At 34.4% G+C, this 14,868-nt stretch overlaps 1 protein-coding gene across 10 annotated transcripts in view; it reads left to right on the forward strand.

The window, feature by feature from the left end:
* The window catches only part of LOC138173290 (transcription factor 4), a 450,738-nt gene that overhangs the window by 160,019 nt on the left and 275,851 nt on the right, over window positions 1-14,868 (forward strand). For all 10 annotated transcript variants that reach the window (XM_069103270.1, XM_069103279.1, XM_069103296.1 and 7 more), the window contains 2 exons: window positions 366-427; window positions 3,012-3,108. In XM_069103270.1, coding sequence (XP_068959371.1) covers window positions 366-427; window positions 3,012-3,108 — 159 coding nt within the window. The remainder of the gene's footprint in view (window positions 1-365; window positions 428-3,011; window positions 3,109-14,868) is intronic.

Genomic DNA, 14,868 nt, shown 5'->3' on the forward strand with positions numbered 1-14,868 from the left:
TTTCTCTTTGTATCACTTCTTTTTTTCTTTAAATGTAGAAAGTTGAAGATTATTCAGTTATAGATTCTGATAAAATTTTAAGAGTAGTTATAATACAAAAAATCAAGCTCATAAAACACTGAAGGGTGGATATAATTTTTTATGTTCAAACCTCTGGTTCCTGAGGGTCCAGTTCATTTCTACTGTGAATTTAAATGAGTTAATTTAAGTAGTTGGGTCAGAAGCCACTATCATCATGGTAGCCCTGTGCCTGATTCTTAATTAAAGGCAACAGGAGATTAATTTGAAACATTAATTTAAAAGTGCATATACAAAAAGAAAGAATTATTGCAATAAAGCCTAAAGAACTTTTTTCTTGTCCCTAGATGTAGAAGACAGAAGTAGCTCAGGGTCCTGGGGGAATGGAGGACATCCAAGTCCATCCAGGGTAAGTATATCTAATCTTTTTTTCCCATGACCAGACATCCTGCATATGTAAATTGACAAACTTAATGTGAGTTCCATACACCTGATTTCATAGAAATACATGCATACTAAGTTGGTAGCAGATCAGCTTGTCTTTGGAATTGTTTTTTTTCGCCTTTAGTGACTTACCTGATCCTGTTATTGTATTTAATACCTACCTGCTTTCCCTGACCAGAGAAGTGTGATTCAAGGATGGCTCCTATACTGGGGGAAATTATGAGTGGTAGGTGGGGCAAATTAGAAACAGAGACAAAAAGAATTGGGCATTATTGTATACATGAGTCTTGGAAGTGATTTTACTTAAAAATATGCTACTGCCATTTCACCCGTAGAATCCTTGATTAACAGCTGGGCACATGGACACATTCAGATCACACTGATTCCTTCTCAGTTTCATGCTCGCCTCGTTCATTTTTTGTTTTTCTTATTATTTGTCCATTTGTAGCTATGGTTTAGTGGAAAAGGTCTGAAGACGGTGAGTTGGGCATGGACATTCTCATCTTGTTTTTGCCACTATTTTATTATGTCCAGGTGACTGACCTTGGGGAATGTACTTAATTATCTGAACCTCATTTGTAAAATGAGAGAGGTTCAATAGATGCTTTCTAAGATGCCTCTTTAGTGACATTAGCATTCTGCCAGAGCTCACCAAATCAAATGCCCGTTACCTATCCTCACAATTCAAAAATACAATTTAAACTTCCTATAGGTTTTCATCATATTTTATGTGTCAGTGCATGAGATTTTGTATGTTTGTGTGCATGTGTGGTAAGAGTAAGATGAACCAAAGCTATCTATCAGCTTACAAGGAAACAAACTAAAGCAAGCTAAAACTGAAATGTATCTATTTGTAATCTGCTTGGGGTGGGGGTCTATATTGGGGAAGGTCTTTATTTTGGTATTAGGGGCAAGTTTTATTTTGTCAAAATCAGAATGTTTCTGAGCACTGTGGGCCCACACACTTCCACCTGTCCTCTGGCACTGTCATCCTAACTTTAGTCTTCAATGTATTGCAGGGTCTTTATTCTTAAATCAGTCACTTTGTTGAGGCCTTACACCAGACTGTGAAGTTTGATATTGTAATGTGTTATATGGATGTTTTGAGGAAATTTTTCCTTCTCCTCATGTAACAGTCTTTGCTCAAAGAAGGAAATTCATTCCATTCAACAGTAAGTGTAGGAGATTGCTGCATTTCTCATGTTCATGAAGATGATTCAGATTTATTGGATTTCTTATGGTTTTGCCTTGTTTGTTTTACAGCAGTTTTGTTCATCTCTCTGAAAAGTGAACAGGTTAGAACTATACGGACTTGCATAGTTTGTTTCCTTCAACTCTTCTGAAACTAATCTAAGTGAATACTTTTGAATCTGTCATACTTTACCTGTATTTTCTTGTGTACAAAATCCAAGATTCTCATTTGTGCACATTTAAATCATGGATGATTTTTGGACATGGATAGATTTGTAGAGTTAAATTTTAGAATTTTGGTGCTCTCTAGTTTCTTGTAATAGATGGAAAACATGGAAGATTTAAAGCATTTTTGCTAGAGCTTAGCAGACTGGTATAACCTTTCACCAAAGGTGAAATGTATCTTTTCTCCTGGGGACAAATTTTGCCCTTTGGCTAACATACTTGGTTATAGATTTTGATAAAAGTTGAAGGGCAGTTATATGAATAAAACACAGAGGCTTATAAAACACTGAAGGGTGTAAACTGACACTTCTAAGTAAATTTAATTTGGACTTCTTTGAAGGATGCAAAACCAGATTGAACAGGAGGATTTTTTTTGGTCACTTTAAGTATTATATCAAGGTGGAATAAATAAATGATAATAGAAAATAAAATCTGCTTCCCCCCCGCCTCATAATATTGGAATCTACACATTTAAATTAAGTGAACCATCAGGGTAAAGTGTTTTTCTTTGGTGTACTTCTTTTGCCATTAAAATAAAGAGGAAAAGAGCAGCCATTGAGAATGTGTCCATATATCTACTTTATAATTCATGTGCTTGTATGCCACGTGGAATATCAGTACTACTGAAAAGTTCTGATGTCTTGATGTTCCTTGAAAACACATATTAGTTACTTATGACATGAAAACCTATGAGAAATGTCATATCATAAAATGGATCCATCTTTTATCCTTTCTAACTGATCACTTGGTTTAGTGTACCTAAAGCCTTTAAAAGAAGGAAAAAAAAACTAATCTTTTTACCTTTAACTAGTACAATTTCTACTGCTTAATAGTGAAAGTGGGTGAAAATGAAGCTGCTTAGCTTCATTTTGATTTGTTATCTGAAGAGGCTTTTCAGAATGGACAACAATAATGGTGTTATTAAAATTCCAAAGCCCTTTTTTATGATCATTCCTATTTTATAGGTGAGAAAACTGAGTAAATAGCCTACAGCTTATATAACTATTAGGTATGAACTGGAATCTTCTGACTCCGGGTTGAGTGTAATTTCTCCTATGTGCAAATGCTTCTTTTCTGCTTGTCTGCATGCTTATAGCTAAATCTTTTAACTCATTATGTTATTTACTTCACAGAACTATGGAGATGGGACCCATTATGAACATGTGACCAGCAGGGACCTCGGATCACATGACAATCTTTCCCCTCCTTTTGTCAGTTCCAGGATACAAAGTAAGTAGATATGTTTTGGAAATTATGTATTCTTTTCTGACTTATGTTTCATTTGCTTAAAAAGCGTGTGCGCAGTGTTGTGATTTTAGAGACCTTGTAAATTATTTTATACAACTTGGTATCTTAATTGACTAATCTTCTACATTTGGTACCAGTATGTATGATTATGCCATTTTCTTATACACGAAAAATGATGGAATTCATTAAATATATATGTATATATACATATGCACACACAGAGTCAAGTTTTTATGTGAGTTAGCTTGTCAAGGACTCTATTTACACCAAATCTTGCCAAACTCCTCCATTTAAATAAGGAGATATTGACACGTAGTTGCAGTAGTACAGCAGAAGTCCAGAAAGTTAGAAGTGGAAGAAGGCAAAATGTTAAGATAGATTTTTCATTTTTTTCATTATCTTGAACTCTTTTTCGGTAGAGGAAACATAGCTACCTACTTTGCATATGGACAATATCACTTGGGAATTTTCAACCCAAAGGCTAAGAAAAGAACACATGGGTTTACAAAGCTTTAAAAGACTGATATTTTCCTAGCAAACTGTCAGAAAGTGGATGTGTAACTGTCAAGTACTCGCCCTGAGACCTGAGCCAGCTATATTCTGTTTTACTGAAAGCAAGTTAGATGCTGATTGAGCAGAAGGGCCAGACACCAGAATGCCCTTCATTGTGGAGTCCTTTGTACATACTTTATTCCTTTGACCACACCATGGAGATGTTAGTTTAGTAACAGCAGCCTTAGCAATGAAAAGATAATTTTATAGGTCTCTCTAGCTGTTTATTTTAGTTATGAGTGATAAATGATCTTTGTTAAATAAAACATGTAATAAAAAATATTAGGAATCTCTCACCATGGCTATGGTTCCTTTGAATTCATCAGTAAATTAAATGAAATCCCTTGGTTAAGTAGTTGGACCTACAAAGAATACACAATCAGGACTGTGTTCTCCAATACCAATGCCTCCAAAATATGCCCTGATTTTTAAAAAGACTGGGAACATACATTGGTTGTTTAACTCATGTATCAGCCTTGAATTTGAGGGTAATGTTATATATCATCACCATACCCATCAAAGGACTTTGAGGCATTAGACTCAAAGCCAATATAAGCAGAGAAATGCTGACATTTCCATTTTAACTCATGACATCAATTTTGGTACTTAAAAGTGACATTGGGACCCTGTATTGGATTCCCAACAGCATATTTTTAATTATAGGATGTTCGAACATATATGTTATTATTACTTTTAAATGACAATTTATTAGTTTGTTTTATTATATAAGGTACAACTTCATATCCTCTACTGAAAACTAATATCTATGATTGATAGATAATATTTATTTCCAAGGAAATATTTGTCCAAATAGATTGTTTTAAAGAAATTTAGTTTCTTCAGTTCTAATAACAGCAACGATTTTAATTCTGAGAACTCATACTCAAACCTAAAGATAGCAGAGGATAAAATTTTGAAAATTATAATCCTTACAAGTTAGTGCCTGAGTTGTGAACCAGTCTCGAAGATTCCCTGAGGGTTCCTAAAACTATCCTCTGATGATCTAAAATAATTCAAATTGATTAAATGGATATTTATTTTCTTTAGAGGGATGTATTAACATATGAGAAAAATAAAGTGGCTTAGTACCAGTAACTTAATAAATTAATATAACAGGACATACAAAGTAATGCATACATATTAAATAATAATACTGTTGTATATTTCCTAAGGGAGAAAATATTCAAAAGACCAGATTGCTTTTTCGATCTGAACAGTATTTAAAATTTAAGTTAGCTAGAGCCCAGGGCTTACTCCTTTCAGTTTGTTGTTGTTTAAGCTGAAAATCCATGTCAGCCAAGCTCTTTTATGCTGTCTGCCCTCCTTCCCATTAAACTCTTAAATATGGAGGCCAAGACAGTCTACTGCATTGTGATAGGAAATGCGACTATGTCCACGAGTCTCCCACCCACTGCTTTTAATGAAAGAACTGCTCTGTCAGATAAGCTGTCTGGTCTGAAACATGGTTCTTTATTGTTTACAAACTGCTACATTTTCCACCTCTAGCAGATTCTTGCACAGAAAAGAATTGTGTTTGAACTAAATGGTTTATCTGACATTAATGATGCAGTGTCAGACTTGGGTCAGGATAGTCACCCTCAGCGTTGGGAGGGCACTGAGCAATTGACTAGTAAAATTTATTTTGTTAAAGAGGAAATGGAGACTTCAGTTTTAAACATTAAAAGGAAGAAAGTAATTTTAAGGTCTGGTTAAACACCCTGCTAAAGATTTTCTGAACCCATCAGTGTCAACTTGAGGGCTTAGATAGAATTTATTAACAGTTTTTTAATGATATTGCCTGAGACTGCCTTCATTCAGAATGAATTTTTTTCAAGTTTACCTGCTTTTGTATTTTGTTATGCCATATTTATAGAAGAAAACTGTTTTCCAAAAAAAATTAAGGGCAATTCATTTTCAGATGATGAGTTAGATGGTACAAAAGAAGGTCAACTCAGTAATTTGAACTCAGTAGCCAACATACTCTCTCTCTCTCTCTCTCTCTCTCTCTCTCTCTCTCTCTCTCTCTCTGTCTGTCTCTCTCTCCTTCTCCCTCTCCCCCCCCACCCCCCCCCCCACAATCTGTTTTTTGGGTTCATACTTATATTCCAAATTACAGCCTTTCTAGGAGTTTTTCTTGTGTAAGAAAAAGTAATGTCAGTCTGACTCTTTCTTTAGGTTTCTGAAAGAGATCCAACATCTACTCTCAGAATCAGTAACTGGTTCTCATTAAAACTACAAAGGATTTCTTTACATTTCAAAGACTTAATTCTCCCATGATTTCGCATTGGGGCAAGAGCTATAGCATCAGAAATAAATCAGCTACTTTATTGGATCAGATTTGTGATTGTCAAATCAATCAAGGCTAAGGCTGAATTAGGCATCTACCACAAAAATTAGTAACCTTGATTTAACAGGAAAGAGTGAGGAGCTGTAGATGACCTGGTTTTTATTTTAAAGTGAACTGTTGATTCTGTGAGGTTTTCTTTTTATGACCAGACAAAATAAAGTACTGAGACACTTTCTGATTTTTCTTTTGGTAGTGAATATCTGTCATTTATGACAAAGCCGTGTTGTATGGGACTAGACCTAGTATTTATGGGAATAAACTACCTAGGCAGGGATACTATACCTTAATTAAAATCTAAATATATTAATACTCATTTATTATAATATTAGTCCTTTGGGAAGTTTATGAGATTTGTATTAATATTATTAATTCATATATTATAGAATATAGCTTTAATTTACTTACTGCATTCTACAAAACAGTGTGAAAATTGTCACCTTACTAGAGTTATTGCAAAGAAGATATACTGTCAAGTGACTGATATTTATGTTTCTTGATTGAAAAAAAAAATCTGTAAACCAAAACACTTTAAAGCAAACAAAACCTTTTTATGCTTGAAAAATAAAGTTAATTTCTTGATTTCAAGGATTTCATCAAGAAGAAAGCAAACTTGTTGCTTCTGCATGTGTGCCCATAGTATTGGGAATTTTAAGACAGTGATCACTGTGTCAGATCCTTTTAGAAGAAGCAAAGACAAGCATCCAAAAAAAAGTTAATAAATGCTATAGCAATCCAAATGGTTCTGTCTAAATTGACTCCATTTAGTAGTCCCTTTTCATCCATTGTTTACTAACTAAACTTCATACATGGGGGTATATATGGTCAGTCTGAATGAATACCATTTTATGATACATTACCCCTAACATATTTTGTCACAGAAGAATCATTTTTGGTATGGAAAAATAATGCCGCTTTATTTTGAGTAGATGATGTAATTCCTGAAAATGCACACAATTCAATTAAAAGAATCAAACATTTATTCTGTCCCTGCTATGTGAAAGGTACTGTCCTTGATTTGGTTACTGCAAAGATGTAAAAACAATTTTTTAAAAAGGAGCTTACAGTCGAATGGGAGAGATATTACATGCATACCAGTAAGCATGAGTCTAGAAAGAATGTATGAAGGACAACAAAGAGAGAGAGAGAGACCAAGCGCACTAAGAATATCGGAGATAGAAATCACTAACCTTGGTACACACACATCGACATTTTTAATATATAGGCCAAGCATTGACTGGTAAGATGTATGCTTCTTTTGGAATATGCTTTTGATATGGGGCTATGGATCTGAGTTCCCTGTGCTGTTGGGAGGAGCTTTATCTAGACAGCATTCTTTTAAGTGAGTAACAAAAACTCCAGGCAAGGGTTATCCAAATTTTAGAGTTTTTGTTTTCAGTCAGTAATAATGTACTGCAGGAAATAATTAAAGGACATTTTACTACTGTAGAAAAATTCTTATTTTCCACTAAAATGTTTTTATCCATATAAGGATCTAAGGTGGCATTTTTCTTCTTTTTCCCTAGTGCTTTAATTGACCATTAGATTTGTTAGGGAAAAAATAATCAGATGGTATACTTGGTTTGGTAAATAAAGGGTGAGCAGTGATGTATGGCTATATTTTAGTACAACAGGCTAGCTCTTTCCTCATCAGCTCCTTTGTTGTCAAGAACTTTCTTGTGAACTTGTTCAGTTTCCTTCATTTGGCGAATGGTTGTATATAAGACCCTACTAGAACACGAATTTATTTATTGACAAGGAGTAACTTGTTCCTAAAGCCCCACCAGCCTAATGGGATATTTCAGTGCAAAGATTCTCTTGAGGTTTTCAGGCAGTGCTGAAGAGAGCCGCTGGCTTATTGAATGACCTTTGAATCTCATCTGGGTTAGTGGTTGATATTTTGATTTGGTTACTGTGGTCATATTGTGACAGCTGTTGATTCATTATAATTCACTTCCACTCCTCAGTTTGCCTAGCAGGAATATTTAGGTTTGTATTACTTCAAAATGTTGTTTATGGCTGTCCTGAGCTTAGCCCAGTGCAAAAGTGGGTGGGGGATTAGGGGAGATGTTTTAAGTCTAGCAATTCCCTGAGGGAAGGGAGAAGACACTGCAGGTTTCTTGGTAGATGGACATTTCAGAGTTAATACTAACTAATACACATACTTCTTTGTTTTGTAAAATTGAAAGAAGAGTGAAATTAAGAGGTTCTGGGTAAAGACTAAAATTTATACAGCTTATATAACTGGTTTATGACAGCTGATTCAACATACTAAGGGAAAGAATAACTGCTGTATGAATGTCTCCAACACTTTGAAATGATTTTCCTTGACCTCTAGGTGAAATTTCTTTCAAGATGGGAATTTTTAAATAATATAATGATGAAATCTACAGAATACTTATGCCAATGGCACATATTTAATATTTGTGAATGATGGAATAAGAATCAGCTGATTAGATAAAACTAAATTTTAGGACAATTTATGAGAAATAATTATACAAACTTAAAAGCTTCTACTGGCTTAAATTTTCTTCACTATTTTTTCAATATATTTTTAAAATTGGATAGTGTTGTAAATGAACAATAGGCATAAGCATTAGTTGGGAGACTTCTCAAAATATGCTTTCCGTATTTGTTCACTCAAATGACTGCTTACCAATTGAGGTTACCAGGATACTGTTTCTTACCTGTGTACTTGATATGACTTAAAATTAATTTCTGAGGCAAGAAAAAGGCCCTCTTAGTTTTCTAATTTGTTTTATTTCTGGATTATATTGTTTTCTTTCTGATCATATTTTGTAGGGAATATGTTTATTCATAAATTTTGTTCTCTTTTGTCCTTTATCACCTGTTTCCCAATGTTTGCTTCCCCTGTCCACTATACCAAAGAATAAAAAAGAGGAAAAAAATCAACAAAATCAATCAGCAGATCAAAAAAGTCCAATCTTGTATTCAGTGTTCCACCCCCTTAAGCCTCTACTTTTGCAGAGAAGGGAGGAAGTACCTACACAGAGCTTCTCTTTGACGTGAAGCTTGGTCATTATACTTCCACAACTTGGCACCTCAGTTATTTTGGGTGTTTTTCCCTCCATTTGCATTATTGGAGTCCTAGTGTATAGTGTTTCCTTGGCTTGGCTTACTCCACATTTATATCACTTCATATGTCTTCCCCTGGTTCCTCATATTCATCATTTTTTTTTACTGAGACAATGTGAAATTCAATACAAAATTCAAATTGCTACACAGAGATCTGTGTATGAAATATAATCAACTATTGTTAGTTATTATTGATAATAATATTCCTAATGCATTGCTGTCATATGTTACAACTTATTTAGCTTATGGGCATCTCTTGTCTCCCCGTCTTTGTTGCCAGAAAAGTGCTATTGTGAATATTTCAGTGTATCCTATGCCTAGAAGTAGGATTGCTGGGTCAATGGATATGGGTGTTTAGTCACTTTCTTTATATAATTCCAGATTGCTTTCTAGAATGGTTAGTTAATCAACAGCCCATTAGTGTGTCTAGCCTTCCACAACCACCGCAAATATTAGCTATTCCCATCTTGTGGTATCTTTCTCAACTTGTTAATACAAAGTAAAATTTCAGATTTTTTTTTGGATAACAGAATAATAGCAATAACTTACCAGCTTAAAGAAAGGAAGAGAAGACAGAAGAGAAAGTAAAGAAGGATGGAAGGAGGGAAAAAGGGAAAGAGGAAGTCACCTCGTGTCAGAAGCAGTAACAAGCAAAGGATAACTAGAGCTTTAACATGATTTAACTTTTCTGCTGTAGAAATTGCTCTGTGCAAAATTCCTTCCTAGAATCACAGTGTAGTATATGACTTCAGAAGGAACAACGTTTTAATGACATCAAAGGAATGGAAAGCGCTCTCACTCCACCAAAGTGCCTCCTGGCACATAGAACCTTTTTTTCTGTGTTTGCAATGTTGAAGAGCAGCTTTCCACAGGACACTGCATTTTCACTTTGAAAAAGAAATCTCGTTGTTTCTTTGACTGGTTTACTCATATATACATTAATCCTGGGGAAAAAAAAAAACTCCCTGTCACTGCAAAAACTTTTATGATATTGATGTATCCTACTGAAATATTCTCATGTCCCCATGATGAGACCATCATTTTTATATATTAGAAAATTGAGATCCAAGTATTAAATGATTTGTCCAAGGTCATACAAGTATTGATTCTTGGTGCCCCTGAGATTTATACCATGGTTCATTATCTACGATCCTCTCATTCTAAATCCATTGTTCTTTCTACTATACATGAGTGTTCTAGTTTTCTAATTCCTTCACTTGTAGTGGTTGTGGTTGAAATAGGTAATAACTGAATGGGGCATTTCTCAATAGAAATATCCTTTTACTTTTGGGTTGTATCCCTTCTCAAGTTTTTATTCTCAGAAGAAGTTTGGCATCTATGTATACCGCCGTCTGGGCCCAAGAAAGCAATGAAGTCTTTTCATTCTCACAGATACAAAGACCTTTGTATGGTTTTTAAGTAGTGATACACTATTTCTGAATGGAATGAATTCTGTTTTTACTTTAATATCAGAAAGGTAAAGAAATGATTGAAAATTTATGAAAACAGCAACTACTGACACAGTACTACATAATCAAAATATAGAGGTTTAAGTTCATTCCATAGTTCTTTTTTTATGTTTACATTTCTGACTCTAGGAGACTCAGATTACAGAGTTACTTCATATTCTTGAATCTGCATAGCTCATTCTTAAAACCCATCTCAGTGTTAACACAGCTGATTAGCAGCTCAGTAGAACTTGGAATTAACATGAAAATATAACTGTTTTCTAAGTTTGGAATTAATTTTTTTGTGCTTGATATGTTGAAATAACAAACACTTTTTGGGGGAAGAGATTCTGTTTGGGAGAATATTTTTTTGAAGAGGATTCCTGTAATCTTCTGTAACTCACCCAAGTTTCATTTTAAAACTGAAAACTGAAGCTTCAGCCTTATACATGATCACACATTGTTGAATATGAAGCTGATATTATTCTGTTACCATTCTAGTGATGGTGATCAAATTCACTAAAATATCAAGTTCATTAATAATCCAAGTATAAGCAGCCAAAGGTGAAAATTTTGAATCTGAATTGAGCTTAAAAAAAAGCTAATTTACACTGCCTAATTTAGGATGGATTATTGAATGAAGACAGTGGCAAATATTTTTTATCATATTGAAGAAGGACAGAAAATGAGAAGGTGAGAGAGAATAGAAAGCTAATCCAGAGTTCAGATCCCAGAGTAGTAACTCTTTCCTTCCCCAAGCATCTGGGTTGACTGTCTATGTTCTTCAAATCACTAGCTAGTTAATTGTTCACTCTTCCATTTCACCTTGAATATTTAGATTTGACTTTACTCCTTATACATCAGTGGCCAAAGCTGAATGCTTGACTGGAAGCAGGCAGGCAGTCTTTGAGGATAACTGATAAAGGATAACTGTCTAGTTGGTTGATGTCAAATCAAAGAAAAGAAATCATTATTGTTCTCATTTTCTTGAACACATATTTTAGAAGAATATGAAATGAGACTAAAAACCACAGTATAAAGGCAAAATAATGGAATATAATAGCCTTTAAAAAAACTGAACTCTTAATATTTAACAGCCCAAGGTCAATTTTAAAAACACAAATAAGAAGTTCCCTTTATTTCAGTACTTCCTAATATCTAGGGTTTGGGGCCTGAGATTCAATGAAATGAACATTTGTTGAATAAGCACTAACTATATGCTGAGTGCTGTGCTACACTCTTGAAGGGGCTATAAGGTGATTAAAGCATGACTCTTTCCCTAATGACTAGTAACAAATCTACTGGTGGAATAAGGAGAGTACAAATTTAAATGTGCCAGTGAGCTGAAGGGACAAAGTGAATTGAACCAACATTTCTTGCAGTCTCTGCATAATCACTAAGTGATATATGAACCATATATCTCCCTAATTCTTTTCTTCCTTCACCCTTCCATCACATACACATTAGGAAAATTCTAATCTGGTAAATATAAACCTGGGCATGAGGATACCAAAGTATTTTGCTTAGTTTTTAATGAGGTGTTCCATATGTGGGATAATACATGTTACTATATCATTTAACCTCAATTTCCTTATTCGTTAAAAGGGAACAATAATTCCATCTCCTGACCTACCTGTGACAGCACAGACGTTGTCAGGTTTAATGAGCTATCTGTAACAAATTTTGAGTATTTTTAGAAAAGAGCTGCTAAACAGACTGGCTATCGTGATTACATTTTCATGTATTGTTTTTACACCAAAATTAGAATAAATAAAAGCAGAATAGCTAACAAACTTTATAAGGCATTTTAATAGTTAGTGAGATGCTGCCCTATATCCAATATACATTTAGTTTAGTTCTCAAATAAAAATTTACTGGTAGTCTGTCAGCTCAACTGATACTAGTTTAAGGGTGAAATTGAGCCTACACCTGTTCTAGCAAAAAAAAAAAAGGAGCCTATATGTGACTCCCTTAAAATATTCATGAAGCTGGTAGAAGAGGAGATTGAATTCAATTTCTTGAAAACCACAGCAAATCTGTAATGCCACTCAGAGGCACTTTGGCATACTTGTTATAGGAATTAATTCTAATTTACTAATATTTTCCATAGGTCGGTCTCCCCCCGATTAGTAAATGCATACTTTAAAGGTAGAAATGTGTTTCAAGAAACAGAAACTGCTTTGCATAGCCAATAGATCTGCATTAACGCTGGAAAGTGTACATATGGGAGAATCTTTGAAAGAAAATGAATTTGCCGAATTGCTAGGTCATTTAGCTATTCAAGTCATGGTCCGTTAACCAGGCAAGACGCTATGGCTTTGCTTTGTGCTCTAGTTAAGGGGCAGGATGTGTAAAATAGTGTATAGTTAGGTGGATAATTAATAATTATCTTGAGCTTGTATAGTGGTGCTGAATATAAGAATTTCAATAATTGTTAAAGTAAGGAAAGTGTTTCTAAATCAGATTGCCTTCCTTTATTATAAGATGCTTGTATTCCTTACAGAAAGGAAGATAATGACAACACTTAAGTGTGTGAGAAAATCTTGATGGCTCAGAGATGACTAGATTTTAATGTTAGACTCCACTGGAGCTTACCCAAGGGCATACGACATTGTTTAAGGGGTTAAAATTGAATGAAGTTTTCTCATGCCATAACCATTTGCCTATAGAATTTTTTTATAGTTAGGGTGCATGTTAAAATACAACTATTTATGTTTTAGTTCTGGTGAGTTATAATAATAGTGGCAATAATTTTATAGGAGGGATTTTCTCAGCTTATATCATAGTAATATATCAGTATTTATCATTGTGTGAAAACTCACAGTTTCATACTTTGCTACCAATAATTTTTCCATACTCTTATGTTTGGTAATTCATTCATAGTTATACCAGATCACCAGATATAAAATTCCAGAGAAAGTGACTTATCTAGGTTCAGAGGGAAAGGTAAAGAAGGGAAGGTTTAAGGGGCACAATGTGAAAAATGAATGAGGCAAATATTTGGCATAGCATATTGTAGCTATAAAATACCTTAGAGATCATTTAGTCAAGCCATTTCAAATTAGAAATTAGGAAACTGAGACCCAGGGAGGGCAGCTTAGTTACCCAATTGTTAATGGGTGAAATTGATGAAGGGATTAAAGTAGAGAGACAGGATGGCATAGAGTAGTTGGTGGATCAGTCAGGAAGAACTAAGTTAAATTCCTGATTTTGCCACGTTCTCTGTGTGATCTCAAGCAAATTGCTTGTGTCAGTGCCTTCAGACAATTCCGTGATGATAAATTACAGAAGAATCGCTGATCTGTACTCATGGAAGGAGTTTGCACACAAAGAATTTCCCCACACCAATGAAATCAGATCTGGACTGTAATTCACATACATATATATACTTATTTAATACACATATCAAAGGTATCTGTGTTTCCTTGGAAGCTCCAGGTTTTTCAGATGCAATATCAGTAGTCCTTAGATAACAAATAAAACAGCAGGCAAATTACTTCCTTGTGAAACCAAGCAAAATTTAAAAACATTAAAGAATGGGAGAAAACACAAAGGTTATAAGGAGTAAAAGAAGGGAAGACAAGGAAATTCATGTCAGATAGCCTTAATATTCTCAGTAAATTAGAAATTGAGGCCATTTTTTGAAAGTAGGGTGATAGAGATGGGGTTAGGGACATAAGGAGATGGCACAAAGCAACTGGGAGTAAGAGGTAAATAAAATGTTTACTAAGCAGTGGTGAGAGCCTAGCTGAGAATAACCTGTATTCATAATGTAGTAAGTATGGCTTTTGTGTCATATTACTAAACTGTTCACACCTTGAAAACAGGTATGAAAACTATGAAAGGGTATTTATGTTGACCCCATGGCCTCTTTCTTGCTTCAGGTCACCAGTATGGTCCTTGCACTTTAACCTTGTTTTTAGATGACCTAGTAACTTGAGTGAGTTTTGTATAAGAAATGGAAATAATTATAAATTACATATGATCATGAGAAAAGTTACTATTGTCATTGTATGACTAATTGGGCCTTATGTAATGTACAAACTACAAACTAAAGTTTGCTTTGGCAAAATCTACTGGTTAAGGCCCCTGCTTTTCTGTACCAGATGTTCTTTCCTATGTCTGTATTTTTAAAGACAGAAATAAATATTATTGCATGACTATCCAGTGCACTGTTGCCAAAGTGATCTCTGTAAAGTACAGGTTTGATCATTTTACTCTATTGCTCAAGAATATTCAATGACTCCCTATTACTTGATACAGTGTAAACTTACCAGCTTGTCTTTAAACCCTCACATGATT

This window comes from Petaurus breviceps, unplaced genomic scaffold, assembly GCF_028583685.1.
Source record: "Petaurus breviceps papuanus isolate PSGF00001 unplaced genomic scaffold, PetGlider_PUasm1.0 129, whole genome shotgun sequence".
NCBI lineage: Eukaryota > Metazoa > Chordata > Mammalia > Diprotodontia > Petauridae > Petaurus > Petaurus breviceps.